Here is a 19,867-nt window from a genome sequence, read left to right as displayed (position 1 = left end):
TGCCATGGCTGAAGCTGCAGATGCCATTGCTTTTTGTACAGTTGCTTCTAACCTTTTTTGCTTCAATGTTTAAGATACTTTTGCTGTCGTTTTTCGGTGCTTCTGGTTTTTGACAACTACTGCTTGGCTGTGTAGCTGCTGACTTTGATTTTGTATTTTATGTCTTGTTGTGCAGTCGTTTAACATTTATTGAATAATGACAATTCAGTTTCATGTTATCTTTTTGCCGTATTGTGTTTTACTTATTTTTTTGTTTCACCGCCCCTCCCCTCTGTAATGCCCTAGGGCCCTGAGGGTAAATAAATAAATAAACTCGTTTCATTCTACCAGCCACGTTGTACTTTATGTAGTGCTCTTAATTTGTAAATGACGAGCGATTTTAATTGGTGCTTTAGGGTCTTTGCAACACACAGCCAAGATGTTTTACCACATTCGCCAGCAGAAGTTTGAGTATAACGATGTTTGATATAATGATGATGATAAAAAAGGGGGCGTGGTCAAAGAAGGCCACACCCCCTTTTTTTCCACCCACACAACCCAGTGACTACCAAATTAAAAAAGAATGGAGGGAAGGAGCAAATGTGAGCTCTGTTATAAAAAAACAAAAACAGCACTCAGAACAAGTGCAATGTGCAGCAGAACTACTTTTTCACTTCACATCCCCACGCGAGTGCTTTCTCTAGAGCAAGGGTTCTCACACTTTTCTGCCTCAAGGCAGCCTTCCACATGTGCCAAAATCTGTCATCACAAGCATCACAATCGGGCGGTGTTGCGTGTGGCTGGACCGTTTGTGCTTTTTTTCCCTGTTTCATTCACTTTTATTTGTTTTCATTTTTTTTCTTTCAGAAATTGTTCCTTATCCGGCGGCCATCTCTCATTCATGCGCAGACTTGTAATCCCAATGCAGGAACACTGCAGTCACAAGACAAATGTTTATCCGCATACGTGCACTCTTGACCAGCTGGGCTGTGCGCAGAGTCCTGTGATGACCCCATCTGGCTTTCATGGGGCTACCAGCCACTCCAGCACCAGTGTGGCGTTCTTTTTTGGAGTGCAGGCCTTAAGGGGGCAGCCTGGTCTTGAAAAAAAAAATTTTATGAATGAAGTGACAGTTAGATCTTCAGGGAACATGTATTTTTGTGTGCCGATTGTAAATATGTCATTTAATTTCATGTAAAACAATCCCTTGACCACTTATGCAATACTTATGCAAGTATTTTGCGAAGTGTTCTGAAGAAAATTTTCTGCAGGAAACTCGCTGAAAAGTATGCCATTGGGTTCTCTTCATACCAAGGAATGCAAGAAAGGTAAAATTGCCTTCCTGGCTATCATAGAACTTGAGCTATGGGGTACTGAAGCTGCCACTGCAGAAACAGGAATAACACACTTTTCTTCTCATTTCTGAAGCGACGACTTCAAAACCCTATAACTCAGGTTCTATGATAGGTAGGAAGACAGCATTCCTTGGTGCATTCCTTGGTCTCAAGAGAACCCAATGGCATACATTTCAGCAAGTTTCCCGCAGCAAATTTTGTTCAGAACACTTTGCAAAATACTTGCATAAAAACTGCATAAGTGGTCAAGCGATAGTCTTACATGAATAAAAGTGACATATCTAGAATCAGTGCAGAAAAATACAGGCGGCCTGAAAATTTCGTAACTGCGACTACAGTAATAAAATTTTTCTTTTCAGGACCAGGCTCCCCCTTTAAGTGCCAGGTGCTGTCATGCGCTGAAAGCTGGCATGGCACGGAGGGAATCACACTGTCTTCGAGGAACAACTTCTGTTTGCGCACGTGCGCAATGTGTGATAAGTTCCCCGGCGATGCTGGCCTGGAGAGAAGGAACCTCTGGAAACCTCCCTCTTCGGCTGACCAATGGTCACAACTCTTTTTGTGCGCACACAAAGATGGGACAAGGGAGACAGGACGTCCTGTCTTCCCCATCTCATGGTGTCGTCTTTGTGTGCGCACAAAAAGAGTTCTGAGAATGAACGAACTGGCCCCACAACACATACTACTGACCAATGGTGATGCGAGGGCAAAAGAGTGCCTCTACTGTGGATTCTTTGTGTGCATAGGCGCAAAATGACAACAATGGGAGCTGAAAACAATAGTAGCTGAAATGTCAACAATAGCTGAAATGTCAACAATAGTAGCTGAAAACATCTGCAACATTTTGTCTATTTTCAATTTTTTTTTGTAATCAACTTCTATTTTTTTTTCTTTTGCTTGCACTGTTTTTTGGGTAAAGTTTAGCACACATAACTCTGGCATTTTTTTCAGTCACAAGTACAATCAGTAAGCTACAGTTTGAGGCACTACAATGTGCACTGCATTTGGCGCTTTTTGAAGAAATAATTTTTATTTTAAAACACTCATTTTTTACGCTAGTGAAAGAAGGTGCAACATGTGCCCAGGCATCTCGGGGCCACGGAGCTTCCTCCTCAAGAAAGTGCATCTCTTGCAAGACAGCTTCCCTACAGCTTTGCATAGCAATGCAGAGAAGCTATCTTCTGCGGGCACATTGTCTGGAATTTTATTTCCACGTGAAAAGGACCGTTTTTCATACATCTCAGACAAACATTTTTTTAAGCAAAAAGTGATAGATAAAAGTATATAAAATGCATAACAATGACTGAGATACAATGCGCTTTCTAATGAAATTTTTTAACACAAATTCTGGTTTGAAATGCCACGAAAGAAATCAATGAACACAACAAAAAATAAAAAAGAACAAAATTTTTGTGTTTAATGACAATAATTTTCAAAACACTCTTACTAAAAAAATTCTAGAAGTTACAGAACAACTCAAATTCTTCCTAAAACATGGCATTAAAGGGGCCCTGCACCATAATCTGAGTGCATTGTTTTGCTTCCTTGTTGTAATTGTTGAGTTATGGCGACGCTATTACCACCGGTCATAACACGCATATTTCTGTATTTAATATTTTAAGTTGCTCGAGAATCAAAATCATGGCACTGACGGCGTCGGCACACAGCGGTGGTCTTTTGCATTTTTGCAGCGGATATGACTTCAGCTGGCGTGCGATTATGATTGGATGAACAACTAATAACAAGCTAATTGTGTTCGTGAGCAAAAATATGTTATGTTTTGTTGTGTCCTTTTATATTAAATTGAAAAAAAACTAGCATCTTTTCTGACGCAAAAGCATTTCAAAGCTTGTTAGAAAAAAAGCCCCAGCAGAGGCGCTGGCTATTACTTAGCATTAGAGTTACTGTATATGCTACCAAAGGTAGCAGAGTTGCGCGTCTGTTTGATAAACGCCGCTCGCGACTCCATTGGTAGAGCGCCATCACGTGGTGTCCAAGCAACCGTGTACTGCGGAGAAGACGACGCTCGATGGGCAAAATCGTTCACTTTCGGTTCTGAACCGGTTTTACCGGTGTCGAGTGCTCCCCCGCCGCCTCTGTCCCCGATTGGAGACGCCCTGCAGCCTTTCTTCTCCCTGTGAGAGCCTCCTCGGTACGGTGCATGTTTTGCCCATCCGGCCAGAAACACGTGCGCTGATGACGTAGGCCGGCCGCCGCTGCAGCGAACTGGATTTACAGCCGGCCAAGTTCGAAGCGGATCCACTATCCAACGGCTGTTTACGTTCGCTGCTGTGGGGTGGGTGTCTAGCGTGCATAGCTCCCGCCTTTTGTTTGTTTTTTTTTTGCTAAAAGTTGCATTGAGGTTTCTTTACCGAAAACAGGCTGGACTTGCGGCTCTGCGCTTTTTCGTGTACACTGTTGAAACGCTAAAATAGAGCTCTGCGTTGCGTATTTATCCCTGTTGGCATAAAACCTGAATGGCAAACCAATTTTAATCGAGGGAAACATGTTTAGGCATCTGATTGTTTACTTCAGATGGTAACGTTCATCCAGTTTCGAGTAAACTGTATTTTGGATTTTTATACTGTCCTTTCTATAGTTCCGGCTCATAACTTTTTGCAGGGTTTCGTATTTAGTAAAGGAGACTATAAACAGGTTTTTTAACGCAGGTCCGGTAAATAAATGTTGCCACAAAGATGAATGAATGCTGCATTTGCACGGCGTACTTAGAATACTGAGTCTGCCCTTAGGTTATCAGGTAAATAGTTCGGGGAAGGTGACTGTGTTAATCGCCTGCTGCCGCAGCTCATGGCGCGCGCTAAAGCACCGTTTTTTCTTGGCTACATTTGTTTACTGGGTTACGCAGTCAGCTTTTTAGAGGCTTTTTGTTTGCGATCAATCGAAAAAGTGCTTTAATAACCTCGCAAAAGCGCCCACGGTCGATCGGTGATGCGCTAGGCATGTCGCCTGCAGAAACAAAGTGCGGGTTCGCAGCATAACTTCGGTTTCTTGGCAGGCAAGATGGCGGACCTACGTGCAACTCTGCTACCTTTGGTAGCATATTGTAACGGCATACGACCTTCGCAACCAAGAGCGCGCTGCGGTATACAAATAAAGAAGAGGCGCGGGGCGAGCGCGAGGGGAGAGCGCGCGGCGCTAGCGCGTGAGGTAGAGAACTAAGGTGAATCGCCGCGGCCGGTTATGTCTGAGTCTCTGTGCCTTTCTCTGCGCGGGCCCGCCGTCCCGTAACATTTGGTGGCAGCGGTGGGATCATGCCGCTCACCCGCTCCCAGAATCAAGTCCCCGACGTGCCAGTCGACAGGACTCCGCCACCAGCCGACGGCGCCGACGACGCCGCGGCCGGCATCGCTACACCTGGGCGCTCGGAGGGGCTCGGTTCTCCGCAGCGGCTGGACGCCGGTATTGAGCGCCTCCTCGATATTTTTACTCAGCGGATGGACGCATGGGAGGCCCGTCTGACTGCCCAGGCTGGGGAGATGGAGGCGATCCGGCGCGACTTCCGTCGCCTTCTGCCAGTCGAGCCGAACACGGGTCCGGTGCCTCTGGACGTCCCCGCCACCGCTGTACCCAGCTCTGCCGTCGCTGTACCTGCGGTCGTAGCCGCCAACAGCGTGCTCGGCGCGGGCGCATCATTGGACGTCGTGGAGTTGCCCACGTTCGACGGCACCATTTCGTGGGATGCTTACCGCATCCAGCTGGACAGTATTGCGGCGGCGAGAGGCTGGGACGAGCAGATGAAGGCACGGATGCTCGTCACCAAACTGAGAGGCCGCGCGACTGAGCTGCTGCAGAACGTGCCGCCTGACCAGCTGGGCTCTTATACTGTCCTGGCGGGCCTCCTCGCCGACCACTACAGTGCCTCAGGTCACCCCCGTGTGCAGTACCACCGCCTGCGACTCCGCCATCAAGAGCCCGGGGAGACATACCAGGACCTCGCCGCCGCCATTGAACGCCTGGCTCTGCAGTCGTTGCCGGGGGTGCCTCAGAACGCCGTGGCCCTGGTCGGCACCGAGGCATTCGTCGACGCCATCCGACTCCCTGAGGTGCAGCGCTTGGTCCGCTCTGGGCGTCCTGAGTCCGTCCGCGCCGCCATGGCGCTCGCCGTCGAGGCGGAATCGACTTTGCTGGCCACGCGGGGGTCGCCACCGTCTTCCGAGCACAGCGTCCCGGTGCAGGCTCCTCGGTTCTCAGTCCCCACAGCGGCCTCTACCCGACGCAGGCGTAATGACACCCGCACGACCTGCTTCCGCTGCGGCCTGAGGGGACACTACGCGAGGGACTGTGCTGGCCCTCCGACGTCGGAAAACGATTCGGTGGAACGGTGCCCCCGGATAAAGTCCGTCCCCGCACTCCTTAGTTCGCCGCGTCCCCTTCTTTCGTCGGCTTCGATGACAACGGAAGCTCCCTACGTGCTCGTTGACGTCACCCTGCTTGATCGGCACGTAGCGGCCTTGGTCGACACTGGAGCGGCTGTTAATGTGCTCGACAAATCGCTTATTGTCAACGCGCCCCACCTGCTTCTTCCAGCCGCCAAAACCCGGCTCGTAGCTTTTAACGGCGCCCCGGTGGAGCAAGTCGGACGTGTTACCGTCAACGTGACAGCTCTCGGAAAGACCATCTCCACCGAGTTTGTTGTCGCGGACAGCCCTATTTGGCCAGTGGTCCTCGGGTGCGGGTGGTGCCAGCAAGCCGGAGTCGTTCTCAATTTTACCACCACAGAACCACGTGCGAGCCAAACTCTGTGTGGGCCGGGTTGGCTTAGCTGGATTTCCAGCGTCGGTGTCACCCTGTGGCAGTCCCTGGTGTCGGCGACCAAGCGTGCTTCAGGACCTGTGCGCTACCTCGGAACGAAGTGGCCACGTCGAGTCAAGCCAGTCGACGTCACTACCGTGACTGTGGCGACCGCCGTGACTCTGCCACCGGGTGCGGCAACTTGGGTGCATGCCAAGTCTGACAATCCGATCACAGCGGATGTGATTTTCGAACCTACCCGGTGTTCGGCTCCGGCCCGAGAGATGACCTCCCCTCGAAGCCTTCTGTCGGTGCTCAATGGAGAGGCCCACGTGTTAATGCTTAATATCAGCCGCGCACTGCTCGTGCTGACTCCCGGCACGCAATTGGGTGCAGCGTCAGTCTTGGACTCAGCATCACCGGTTGCGTCTTTGCAGCATGAAAAACCATCTCACCACACTCCAGCGCCGGCGGTCCTATCATGGGACGCATTTAACTTTGGGCCCACCCTGACCTGCGCGGAGCTCGCCTCTCTGAAGGCCTTGCTGCTCGAGCATCGCAGTTGCCTTGCTCTAAGCGCCAGTGAACTCGGGTGCACTTCCTGGGCCCAACACCGGATAAACACCGAAAACCGTGGGCCTATTCATCACCAACCTCGCCGTGTCGCGCCAGCTGAACGGAGAGTCATCCAGTAGCACGTATGCGACATGCTTGACCAGGGAATCATCGCCCCTTCTTGTAGCCCTTGGTCCTCCCCTGTCGTCCTTGTGCGCAAGAAGGATGGAACACTCCGCTTCTGCATAGATTACCGCAAGTTGAACGCTATCACTCGTCTCGACGTGTACCTGCTGCCCCGCCTCGACGATGCACTTGACCGCCTGAAAGGGGCCCTTTATTTTTCCACCCTAGATCTGCTCTCGGGCTACTGGCAGGTGCCTGTTCACCCCGATGATGTGGAAAAGACAGCATTCGTGACTCCCGACGGCCTCTACCAATTCAACCGTATGCCGTTAGGTCTCTCAAATGCTCCAGCCACCTTTCAGCGCCTCATGGACCGCGTCTTAGGCCATATGAAGTGGACTATGGCGCTGGTCTACCTGGATGACGTCATTGTCTATGCGGCCACGTTTGATGAACACCAAAGGCAACTCAAACTCGTCCTCGAAGCCCTTACCTCTGCTGGGCTTCGCTTAAAACCAAAGAAACGTTTCTTCGGTTTCGCAGAGGTCACGTACTTGGGTCACGTTGTGAGCCGGCATGGCATCCGTCCCGACCCGGAGAAGCTAAAAGCGCTTACGGCTTACGGAGCTCCCTCCACTGCCAAGGAGCTCAAAAGTTTCCTCGGATTTGCTTCATACTTCCGTCGTTTTATACCCAACTTTGCCAAGCGAAGCGCTCCGTTGACCGCCCTACTGAAGAAGAATGCAGCGTGGAGTTGGACACCGGCCCAACAGCTCGCGTTCCTTGACGTCAAGCACGCGCTCCTCGAGCCTCCTACGTTGGCCCATTACAACGAATCGGCCCCCATCGTCCTCCACACGGATGCCAGCCAAGATGGGCTCGGCGCTGTCCTTCTGCAGGAAGACGAGTCTGGTGACCTAAAGTCCTAGCTTATGCCAGCCGCCAGCTTTCCGACGTTGAGCGCCGCCGCCACTCTTCAGAACTCGAGTGCCTCGCCGTTGTCTGGGCCGTCGAGAAGTTCCGTCCCTACTTGTACGGCCGTCACTTTACCATCGTCACGGACAATAGCGCTCTGACTTGGCTGCAGTCTGCCAAACACTTAAATGCCAAGATTGCACGCTGGTCCCTGCAACTTCAAGAGTATGATTTCACCATAGTGCATCGGCGCGGCTCTGCACATCAGGATGCCGATTTCCTTTCTCGCCACCCTTGTTCCGTGACAGCTTTGACGGACCTCAGGACTGCGCAAGCGCAAGATCCCGACGTTGCTGCCATAATCCACTCCCTTGGCACCGCCGTCGGCGCAGGTCTCCGCAAACTGCGCCGGGTCTATCAAATGAAGGATAACCTCTTGTGTCATGTGAAGTGGTTCCGTGGTCGACCACCCGTGTGGTTGCCAGTTGTGCCAGCAACACTGCGGTCGCAAATCTTGCGCGGCCTACACGACGCTCCCACGGCTGGTCACCTTGGTCGCAGCAAAACCTACGCACGAGTGTCGGAGCGCTTTTGGTGGCCTAATATGTCCAGAGACGTCAAGGAACACGTGGCGTCCTGCCAGACGTGCCAGTTCAGGAAGTCATCCACACGAGTAACCAAGCCGCCCCCGCAGGCGTTTTCGCCGCCGAGTTCACCTTTCGAACTGGTTGGACTGGATCATTTGGGCCCGTTCCCGAAGACACGCGCCGGCAACCGGTATATTCTGGTTGCGGTCGACTACTTCTCCAAGTGGGTCGAAGCACTGCCCGTTCCCGACACGTCGTCCGCTCATGCCGTCTTGTTTGTGGAACAACATCTTGTTCTTCGGCATGGTGTGCCACAACGCCTCATCACGGACCGCGGGAGCTGCTTTATGTCCCAAGAATTTGAGCGTGCCCTCCGCTCCTTCGGCATTGCACATTCCACTACATCCGTCAATCATCCCCAGTGCAATGGCCTCGTGGAGCGTGTCAACCGCACCCTTACGGATATACTCGCCTCCTACGTCGCTCCGTCCCACACAAACTGGGATCGTTTTGTTTCTACTGCAGCTTTTGCACTCAACACTGCGGCTCAAGAAACAACGCATGTCACGCCGTTCTCAGTCGTCTATGGCAGAACGCCCTCCATCCCTCTCGACGCGCAGTTGGGCCTTCGCCATCCTACTGCGTCACCGACTGACTGCGCCCAACGACTTCGTTCCACCCGCCTCGACGCTCAGCGCAACCTTCTCACGGCCCATGCGCGTGCGCAAGTGGCCAATGCTGCAGCACCACCACCTCCCTCCTTTCGGTCCGGTGACTTGGTCCTCGTTCGCCGCACCATCCGCGCGACTGGCCGTGCCGCGAAGCTCTTGCCCCGATACCGCGGCCCTTACCGTGTAGTTGCACGGCTCGGCCCCGTTACGTACCGTCTAGAAGACCTCCCCGAGCTTCGACCACGCGGTGTACACCACATTTTTCCGGAACATGTCTCCAACATGAAGAGCTATGTCTCCGGCACCCACCGTGATCCCGACTTGGCTCCCACGTCCTCCCTAGTGCCGCCCTCCCGTACCAGCACCAGGCCTCCCTTCCTGAATGCCGCCCCTTAAGTGGAGCGCTGCTCCGTGAACGCAATCCCAAGTCCCGCGGTGCGAGAAGCCCTCGCAGTTTTCGTACGGCGAGGAGTCGCCTACAAGCAGCCCCGGGATCTACCGGGACCGTCTCGTGTCAGACGACACTGTCATCACAACGTGACGATGCCTCCTGCGCACCAAGCTGCGCCGGTGCGAAGAACCTCAGCCCGGGCTCATCGGGACGAGTTCGATGCCGCCTGCAAAGCGAAGCACGCGCTAGGGGACACCAGCGGTGTCTTCCCCCTCTTATCTTGGAGACTGGAAGAGACTCTTATCTTCCACCTCTCCCCCCCCCCGGTGGAAAGATGTAACGGCATACGACCTTCGCAACCAAGAGCGCGCTGCGGTATACAAATAAAGAAGAGGCGCGGGGCGAGCGCGAGGGGAGAGCGCGCGGCGCTAGCGCGTGAGGTAGAGAACTAAGGTGAATCGCCGCGGCCGGTTATGTCTGAGTCTCCTGTGTCTGAGTCTCTGTGCCTTTCTCTGCGCGGGCCCGCCGTCCCGTAACAATATACAGTAGCTCTACTTTGCATCAAAGAACTTCGTGGCCTCCTGCTGCGCCGCTCTGCCCAAGCTCCGCCCACAACCGGTGTCGCACTTCGCCGCCGTGCAGCAGTGCCTGAGCGCTGCTTGGCTTGGTATACAAATATCGCAAAGGAAAGACAAGATCGCCTTGTTATCAGAAAGACTGCCAGCTATACTCGAGCAGCGACAAAGCATGCTTGCTTATGTTGCGAGCTTACGGCAATGGCACCGCTCGCGGGCGCTCCGGGCGACGAGCTCTGCTGCTGCCTGGCTCGTCGCTAGGCCTATAGCTCGTTTCGCGTCGAAGCCACAGCGGCCGGCGCTATAATAAAAGGCCTACTCTTCACACCGCTCTTCTGTCAACAGCATTATCTCGCAATAAAATAATAGCGTGGTCAATATCCGCTACGCCCTCAGCAGCGGAGCTAGCGGGCGCCAGTCGAGCCGGACCCCGTCGGGTCAGAGGCAGCTGCGAGGCGGTTCTCGCAACAAATTCGCTCGTGCCACAGTTGTCCCTTTTACCAGCAACTCGGTATTGGCCAGTGACCCAGAAAAATGATATATCTCTCATTTTCCTATCCCAGGCTTTATTACTTACGTCAAGAACACTCTTTAGCTCGTTTTTATGATGCCGGCAGACGGGATCCCGTCTGCCGGCGTCCAGGCTGGCCGGCCGGCAGGCTTGGCTCACTTCACGTTCGCACAAGAAAATACAAAAACAGCCATGCTACCTGAAAGAATGCTTTCTAGATTCGAGCAACGACAGCATGCCTGTACTAGAGTGGAGCTTTCGGCTCCTTCGCTCCGTCTGTCTAGCGCCCATGTGCTTGTAACCATGGAAACGACGCCGTCAGCGTCAGTGGAAACGTGTTACAGCGACCAGGAAACCATGAGAAGCTATCTTCGGGGAGCTATCTATAGCCGCGGAATTGAAATCCGACGTTACAACATCGTCGTCCGATTCACTGCAGCCCGGAGCATCTTGAAAATCAGCTGCAGAGGCAGAAGAATCACGTGCAGCGGGATTCTTCCGAGTGCGCGAAGTGCCCAAGCTCGATGCCATCCTCACCGCGTGTTATGTCGCAACAAACCTCTGCTCCAAGGGCACTTCAAGGATGCACGACTGGCGGGGAAATAACAAACTGGGCCGAAAATGGAACTAACCGTCTGAACAACAAACCAGATGTGCCCGCACAAGCGGACGGGAAAAAGGAAGTGAAACTATCAGGCCAACGTTCCGGGATCGGTTTGCGCAGTTACAGCGTCTGAACCAAAATCCGACAATGCAGCATCGTCACCAGAGACTCTGCTACTCGTAGCATAGATAATAATTGCAGTCGACGCAGTAGAATTGTGCGCAGCAAGGTTTTTCCGAGCGCGCGCCGTCCGCGCACCCGACGCCATGCACGGAGCGTCCTCGCCGTACCCTCCGCTTCAAGGGCATTTCAAAAATTCGCACGCCATGGGAAAACTGCACTCTACGCAGAAACCGAAACTGTAGTCTCCGAAGAACAAGTTAGATGGCGCCACATCACCGTAACGGCTAAAATGAGGAGGTTCGGTTCGCACAAATCAACTCAGAGCGGGAAACTGAATGCACGGGCCAGCGTTCTAGGCTCTCGTTGTGCAGTTTGAGCTTTGAAACAGTACCTGACGATACCAGCATCATCATCATCAGGGTCCATGCTAATCGATACATCAAAAATATGTGGTGCAAACGCAGCAGAATTGCGTGCAATGGGGTTTTTTCGAGCGAGCGTCATTCCCGATGTTGACAGCTTGTTCGGAACACCCGATGCCGCACCCCCAACTTCAAGCGCGTCTCAAAAATTGCCATTTTTTGGCAAAATTATAACTAAGCCGGAAACTTAAGTTCAATGTGTGAACAACGAATTGAATGACTCAGCAAGTCCGCCGCGGTCGCGCTGCCGTAGCGCTTTGAATTTTTCGATCACTGGCGATTTTATATTTCCATTCCTTGATATGCCGTGTGGGACTGCCATGGTGCAGTGTCATTCAGAGAGTTCATACTAAGGGGGGACGAGGGTCTTAAAACTTTTTTATTTATGGCTAGAATCTCATGAAACTCTGCACACAGGTGTGTTTTTCTCTTCTGATTCCAAGTATGTAATCATAATTGAGCTGGTGGTCTTAGATCTTATGAAGTCTATAATGTGATTAGGTAATTTCTTACACAACTTTAATGAAGTTTCTCATTGTATTTTGTTCTTTTAATCACATGAACTGATAGCCAGAGACTTCCCATACCCGGTGAGATTCTTCGTTTTTCTCTAAAGGCATGTCATCGTGATATACTATATTGAGAGTAAGAGGTTGCAGTATTTGACACTGAAGCTCGTTAAGCTAATTGCAAATTGCTATTTATATGTGACCTACACAAAAAAAAGTAAGAATGTCATCGGGTATGGGAATTCTCTGGTTATCGATTCATGTAATTAAAAGCAACAAAATGCCGTGAGAAAGTTCATTAAAGCTGTGTAAGAAATTACCTAATTACACTCTAGAATTGAAGGTAACTTTTGATCTAAAAACACCAGCTCAATTAAGACTACATTCTTGAAAACAGAAGAGAGAAACGCACCTGTGTGCAAAATTTCATGAGATTCTAGCCACAAATAAAAAGGTTAGTTTTAAGACTCTCGTCCCCCCCTTAACCAGGTGAACGTGCAAAACAATTTGTCTCAAACAGGTATTTTTTGCACTGAATCTTGTGGGAGACCAACCGATTGTTCTCTCAGTGAGAATAATGAAGGTTTGGTCCCGGTTCTGGTGCGAGCAGTCTGCTTGACTATCCCACCGTCTGTGTGTACCCTGGGCCACATGGTAGCCCATATGTGAGAGTCCCCATGCAAGTGGGGAGCAGCTTCTGTCAGGTGGTGAGAGAGGAGATGAGAGTACGTGCCCCATCCACGGCGGCCGGGTGGAAGCCGAGTCCCTGGACCAGCTCGGCCGTGCGTGCCCGGTCGATGCCCTGGGTGATGTCGATGGGCAGCTTGAGGATGGCCTCGGGGTTCTCCTTGGCCACCTCCTCAATGTTGACCCCGCCCTGGGACGAGGCCACGATCACGGGGCCCTGCAGGGTGCCCACAGGAGGGAACCACCAGACATCATCATCATCATCAGCCTCTAGACGTACATGGCTAACAACAGCCACTGAACTATGAGGGAGAACAGGGGCGCTCTGCCTGAGCAATGACCCTGCAGCTTTGCGTGTTCACACAGACACCCATTTGCTGCCAGAAAAAAATGGCAGCCTGCACGCTATGGGTGGCTCTCTTTTGGATGAGGCAGTTGAGCAAACGGTCATTTGAACCACATATTTCTTGGACTTTTTGGTCGAAGAAACGAGGTTAAGCACGGTTTTCTTATTTTAACAAAACTTCTGTTTGGGCTAGATGGTGCATAGCTTATTTTGAAATCAATTTAAGTGCACAAGAAGAGGAAGCACACAGGATAGGCACACAGGGCCTGTCCTGTGTGTTTCCTCTTCTTGTGCGCTTAAATTCATTTCAAAACATGGTTTTCCTATCACAACTTTCTCACTTATGGCCCTGGTCACGCCCGAAGAAAGAAACACCAGGCTGCCGGTGTTTAACTGGATATAGCAGCCTGACTCACGTTGTACTCGCGCTCCATCATGAGGGCGAAGTAGTACTCGCGCCGGTTGTAGAGTCGCTCGGTGACCATCACCTTCTCCACCCGGATGCCCCGCTCGCCCGTCTGCTTGGTGCGCAGCGTGTAGCCAATCATCTGGGATGCCAGCTTCTTGGCTTCGCTGGGCGAAAAGGCCATCTTGACGCCGCCCTTCAGGCCACTGTCAAAGGTGCCCTTGCCACGGCCCCCGGCCAGCACGAGTGCCTTGATCACAACGTCGGGGGTGCCTGCATGAAAACCACGTCCCATCATGAAAGACTGGCACAAAGGCCGCTTGACACAATGCTCACACTGAATGATATATGCGGTTGTACAGTGTAAAAAACTCGCATGAGGTCTTTGTCGTGCGCACCTTTCAGACTGTTGACAACTGGTTTTAGAAACCGATTTCCCCTCCACGGTACGCAGTGTTGCGTTGCGTAGAGCTCCCCGTCACCTGAGCCAAACGTGAGCGTACCTAGCCGCTGGGCGATTTGTTCCGCCTCTTCGGGCGACGCGGCCACGCCGAACTTGGGCACGGTGACGCCGTTGTCCTGCAGGATCTGCATGCTCACGTTCTCCTGGAGGTTCAGGCCCCGGCGCTGCTGCAGGCATCCTGCCCAGGTATCCTGCTCGAAGGGCGTCCCGATCAATGCGACAGATTCAAGCAACGGACGCGATACGTTGCGGTCACAGGTAGGAGCTGGCGTTTCTGATGCAACAAACACAGCGCGACCAGCATAATTCGGCAGCTATGGAGTGGCAAAGAAATGAGTTTCCACACTGCGATTTCTTTAAACATCCACCGTTCTTCGAATGAGCTGGCCGACCTCGGCGAACGTAGTACCCATCTGTTCACGACAACGGTTCGCCTCAGAAACAAGTTGTGAACCAGCGGTGGGCACAACTCCTGCAGGCCTAAGAAAGGAACTAATACACATCAAGAAACAATCGAATGCCGCTGTCGCACCTTCAAGTTGCGCTGCAAAGCGCTTTTTCCGGCAATCCGCACTGCCCTCCGCAGCAAGGTCGCCATGTTCTCTCACACACCTTTTGCTGCACCGACTCAGAAGCGAGAATCCGAAACCGAAACTTCTGTTCTTGCCCGAGTATCATTTTTATAGCAAGTTTTTAGCCGCCACTGCCCGTCACAGTTCTCAAGATAAATTTTGTTCGAATACAAAGACAAGTGAACGAAGAAGCAAGCAATGGAGATTCTAATAATAATTTTTCGAACCCTCAGGCCACTCGGTCTGTAAATAAATCATGGAGGAAGGAAACCATAGGAGAGGCCCTCGCTATCCGAGCCGCTTGACAAAAAACGTGGAGGAAGTCACGTGGTTTTGCAAGGCTTACTGGGATTCCTTGGCCGACGGCGCAGCCAATAGCAGCGTTGGGCGCAGCGGCGTCGTCTGCTTCACGCATCACCCATGTCGGCAGAGCCGGTCGAGTAGAGTTGGAAATCCGCATTTTTATTCAATCGTTGTGGTCCGCGGGAGGCACAAAGTTCCAGAGGCCTGCAGTCGGTGCTGGTCTTCACTGCTGTGCGCTTAGTTCATTCAGGATGCCGTCTCGACGAAAGCGGTTGTTTTGGAAGCCCGCGACAGCTTTCTCTGAAAAGGCTTGGCGCTGCAGCTTCGCTATTCTCTTTCGGCTTTGTGCGGTTGCGTCCCTCAACGCTGCTAGTCTTGTTCCAAGGAGAAATTGACAGTGCCGACGGCTCATAAAGCGATAGACGACGGTGGCACGCTGGTTTATGGTTACAGCAGCGCGGGAAGAAAAAGCCATTTGCGAGTCGGCGCTTGTTTGGTGTATGTATACGTGTTCCTTCATTTTTGTGTATTTTTCCCGCGCTGTTTTAACCACGAATAAATACAAACTCGTCCAGACTGTGTCCTTGTAAGTATACCCGTTGCGTCTACATTCCCCTATGCATGACGGAATTGTTGGCGACCGATATGCGTGGGCCGCGGTATGCTCACCAAAGCGTGCAGTGCCAAGAAAGCCGCTCGCATCCGATGGTATCCGTCAGCAAAGCGATACGCGAAGCAGTCTGAAGAGTACCATATGTTTACTGTACGCTGTGCGAGCGATATGTCAACTGCGTGCAAATTTTCTCCGATATGGACCCACTGGATCGACCGACCCGCGCTGCTGTCTCGATCGAGTGCTGTTGTGCGAGCGTAAGGACAAAAAGCCGGGTTTAGGAGGCGGAGCGTTAGGTTTAAAACATTTGCTCTTAAGGGTGGTGAAGTGTAAGGCCATGCCATTGTAAGATTGAGTGTACCTCGCAACTTACCGTTTACCGAGATGCCGAGTCGACCTGCGACCACTTCGCCGAGTTGCACTTTCTTGCATTCAGTTGATTAAACGCATTAGTGAAGTCCAAAATTTGTAGTTTATTGGAAAATCAAAATATGAGCCTTGAAAAGGCTTGATACAGCATGACACTTATTACAAAAATTGCTACCTGACGCCAGCAAAATCTTTTAACAAAAGTGATAACACTCATGTATGGAATGAGAACACACATAAAAAGGATTCAACAAAAAGACTAGAAAGAAGAAGAAATGCACAACTGAATTAGATCACTTTGTAACCATGAACTATTCGAACAGAGAGAGTAAAAACATATAGGAAGGCAGTAAATGAGGGCTTCGAGACAGAAAAATATTTGTGGACCGATCTTGCCGAATTGTGTGAAATCTTTCATTTCTAGGTAGTTGTTTCTGTATCACAAAGTTGATAAAATTTAAGCAATGTAAATGCAAAGTAATTGGAGCACTGTGTGGAATTAAGTGACTTGAGAAATTGGTAACAGTTGTCACAGCTGGTGGAAGAAGTGAATCATTTCCCTCCCTTCTGTTTCATGTATTCCTTTCTGTAATATATGTAAAGAAAGAGAGTACCCTGCTGACACTATTTCTATTGTTGCATTGTTGTATTCCACTCTTATCTGCCTAGCCTGGAACAGTATAGAAATAGCATAGTTTTCTGTCCAATTTTCTGTTCTGTTTGTTGTGTGGTATGTCGTACTTGTGTGCACATGCTGTTCTATATTTGTCAAAACCACGAGCCAACCAACATAGTCTGCACATAAGACGGGCATTTGAGCTGTGCACAACTAAGGCATGATGACAGCTAAAGAATGATTAATATAGTGTACAAATTGTGGCTGGTAGAATGATAAGGTTTTCCTCTGTATGCATATGCACCAAGTGCACATAGAAAAGTGTTTTCATCATTTAAGAACATGAATTTGTTGCAGGTTGCAGAACTTATATATTTTATTTATTTACATATACTGCAGGCAGTTTTGGCCCAAGCAGGATGGGCATACAAATGCAGAATACAACAAGAAGAACATATACAATGCGAGGAAGAACACATGGGAAACAACACATTTCTTAAAAGAAAAACTATATGATAAAACTAATATTGGGTAATAAATGGCAACAACACGTCTCATGTATGATAAGAATGCGAAACGCATGACAAATAACTCTTCTGAAAGGAAAACAGGATATGTTAAGTATGCAAAATATGGCTTTCTAGTCCTTTCACAAAATCTTTGCTCTTAAAAGTGTTGCGTGGTAAAGAATTCCCTTATATGCTAGAACTTATATGCTAGTGCTTACTCTGTTGCTGCGTGCAGTGGGATTATCACCTCCTTTTGACACTACTAGTTTGAAAGGCCAAAATCACCTTCAGTTGTGTTGAATATCTAGAACTAAAATTGTAAGTATGGTACACTAATTACTCTCTTGATTATTCCGGCTTCTATAGTATGAAAACCATGCACTCCACATTTTTACAAAATACGATACTTCAGTCACCCTGTACCCTAAAGGACAGTAGTGCAGGCATGCTAAAGAAAGCTCTGGGAGACTGCTAACTGCAGCCCCTATTCTTGAACATCAGTGACCAATAGTACATGGCCATGTGTGAAGCTACAGCATGTAGATTCATGAACAAGAACTAGCATTTGCACTCTGGACATGTACTGCTGATGCTACTTAACTGACTTATTTTTGAAAATGTGCGTATTGTTCATTTACCACAAAAGACAAAAATCTGATTTTAGGAAGCAGGTAATTTCTGGTTGATTCAGTAGCAATCAAGCTAAATCAAACCCCTGATTACTCCTGAAAAAACTGACAGTGACTACCATCAAGCATGAGCCTAAGTAGGTGGTGTACAGGTGCCGTCAAAAGAAAATGGAAGGCAACATTAACACAAAAATTTAATCATTGCCCGCTCAATTCATGCATCCTTGAATACATATGTGCAGTTATAGGGATTGTGCGAATTGCACTGAGCACCAACAAACATGGACCATTATGCTTTAGATTTAAAGAAATTAAATTTTTTTGACAAAGTCGCCTTCCATTTACTTTTGACGGCGACCGTACATGACGCATTCACATTACAAAGCTATTCTTTTCAATACTCAGTATGACAGGTTGTAATGTGCTCTAAATTGTGAGCGGCCGTTTGAATAGAATTTTATCTTGACAAAGTGAGACATTTACCGTATTTACTCGTGTAATTTGCGCCCGCACTTAGATTGTGCTCCCGAAAAAGTTCAAACATTTAACCGGATTAAAAAAAAATACTCGCACATTTTGCGCACTATGCTGAGCCACACCACTAGCATGTATACGCGGGTGCGAACTTTGCGCCCTTTACCCGGCTTGCTCACGCTGGCGGTCGCTATCCCGGACGAACAGTTGCGCGCGCGCCCAAATCCAAAACTCTACCGTACCGCTTTTGCTATACGGTTTGCCGCTAGTCAGCCGGGCCACACGCAAGGGCCCCGTTTTATTGCCCGTTATCTCCTCCCACTGCTTACTTCGCGATTGAATCTTTGCGCGTTTATTGCTTTGAGCTAAGCACGTGCCGTCATGCCACCCCGCGGGGAGCTACATAGCGTGGGTGGGGAGGACGAGTCAACCTTTTCGTTTTGCCAGCGAGGGGTGCCAACCTTTTTTTTTTTAGGATGTGTTCGGATAACTCGCTTGCGCGTAAATTGCGCACCCGCTTTTTGGAGCCCTAATTAAAGAAAAAAACGTGCTCAAATTACGCGAGCAAATACGTACGGTGCTCTATGCCTTAAGGAACTTCTCTGATTTATTTTGGAAACGAACTATGGTTTTAAGGAATCACAGTGCTCCCTTAGTTATAAAACAGTGACACTTCCCAGGCGCTATGGCCGAGATAACAAGAAAAAATGCACTGCCATACAGATTACTGCTAGGCGCAAACATTTGCACACTACAAGTAATAATATCAAGTGGAAATGATGCCCCAAAGAAACTGTGGTGTGCTCGATGCTATAGATGACAAGGATCTCTTTTTATTTTCTTCTAATGAAGGAGTGCGTAAGCTGATAAATAAATAATCATGTACAGTAAGCAGAGTTTCATCAGAGCCATATACAAACCGCAGCCAGTTTAGCAGTAATGATTACTTTTTATCAGTGCGGGAATACTGTCGCCGCGCTACTCGATCATAACGTCTAGCTAAAGCCATTCATTCTATTTCTTTCATGAACACCTAAAACGTCATATTGAAAGCATACATGCAGTCAATGCTATAATAAAGCACCTTCTAAATAAGAGCATTTCTTTCCAATCTCTTGAGAATTGTATCGAGGTGGTTCCTCACCTGAAGGGGGACGGCATCCGCACGTATACGAACTACGAGCGGCGACATCCGATCGAAGTGCTCGGCCAGAAAATGTTTTGAAGGTCCATTTTGCTGCTTCCTAGTCGCATTGGCCTGGTCTAACGGCCTCAGTCCACTGCCTCCTTCGCTCTGGATCTTTCGGAAACCTGTTTGAAAACAATACTATTCACTGCACTCGGACAAAGAGCCACGAATAAGTCCGGGGCGGTACGAATACCACGTTCACGCCGTGTCGCGCGTTATGTTCTGCGAGCATGCATTTTACTCATTACGCAGTCGATTAAATACGAAAACACAATGCAGTATACTTACGAGTGGAAAGTGACGCCCGGTTCTTGTCCTGGCGTGCGCGACCGACACCCAGGAACGCAGCAGCTGGGCATCGCAGCGTCTTTGTTGTCAATCGGAGCAGAAGCCTCACTTTCCGCCGTGTGTGACAGCTGCCGACAGCCAGGCGCGGCGCGAAATCGTCTGCTCGCGCTGCTCGCGTTGATCTTCGCGGCGCTAGCATGCCATTGGCTGAGACAGTGGCCAAGTGTCATGGCGGAGCCCTCGCTTCCGGCTTCAAAAAATGTGACGTAGCAGCCTCTCCTCTTTTCCTTCTTTCCTCCATGAAATAAATATTGTTTGTTTCAGGTTG

General features: G+C 50.0%; 1 protein-coding gene across 2 annotated transcripts in view; it reads right to left on the bottom strand.

Annotated features, from left to right (window-relative positions):
• Positions 1-14,667, bottom strand: part of ScsbetaA (Succinyl-coenzyme A synthetase beta subunit, ADP-forming) — a 34,511-nt gene extending 19,844 nt beyond the window's left edge. For both annotated transcript variants that reach the window (XM_089546586.1, XM_089546587.1), the window contains exons 1-4: positions 14,510-14,667; positions 14,018-14,168; positions 13,525-13,787; positions 12,809-12,979 (exon numbers count right to left, since the gene is read on the bottom strand). In XM_089546586.1, the coding sequence (XP_089402712.1) occupies positions 12,809-12,979; positions 13,525-13,787; positions 14,018-14,168; positions 14,510-14,575 (651 nt within the window). In that variant the 5' untranslated portion in view covers positions 14,576-14,667. The remainder of the gene's footprint in view (positions 1-12,808; positions 12,980-13,524; positions 13,788-14,017; positions 14,169-14,509) is intronic.
• Positions 14,668-19,867: the final 5,200 nt, after the last annotated feature.

This window comes from Amblyomma mixtum, chromosome 5, assembly GCF_055824585.1.
Source record: "Amblyomma mixtum isolate Tamu chromosome 5, ASM5582458v1, whole genome shotgun sequence".
Classification (NCBI taxonomy): domain Eukaryota; kingdom Metazoa; phylum Arthropoda; class Arachnida; order Ixodida; family Ixodidae; genus Amblyomma; species Amblyomma mixtum.
This window is presented reverse-complemented; position numbering and strand designations above follow the sequence as displayed.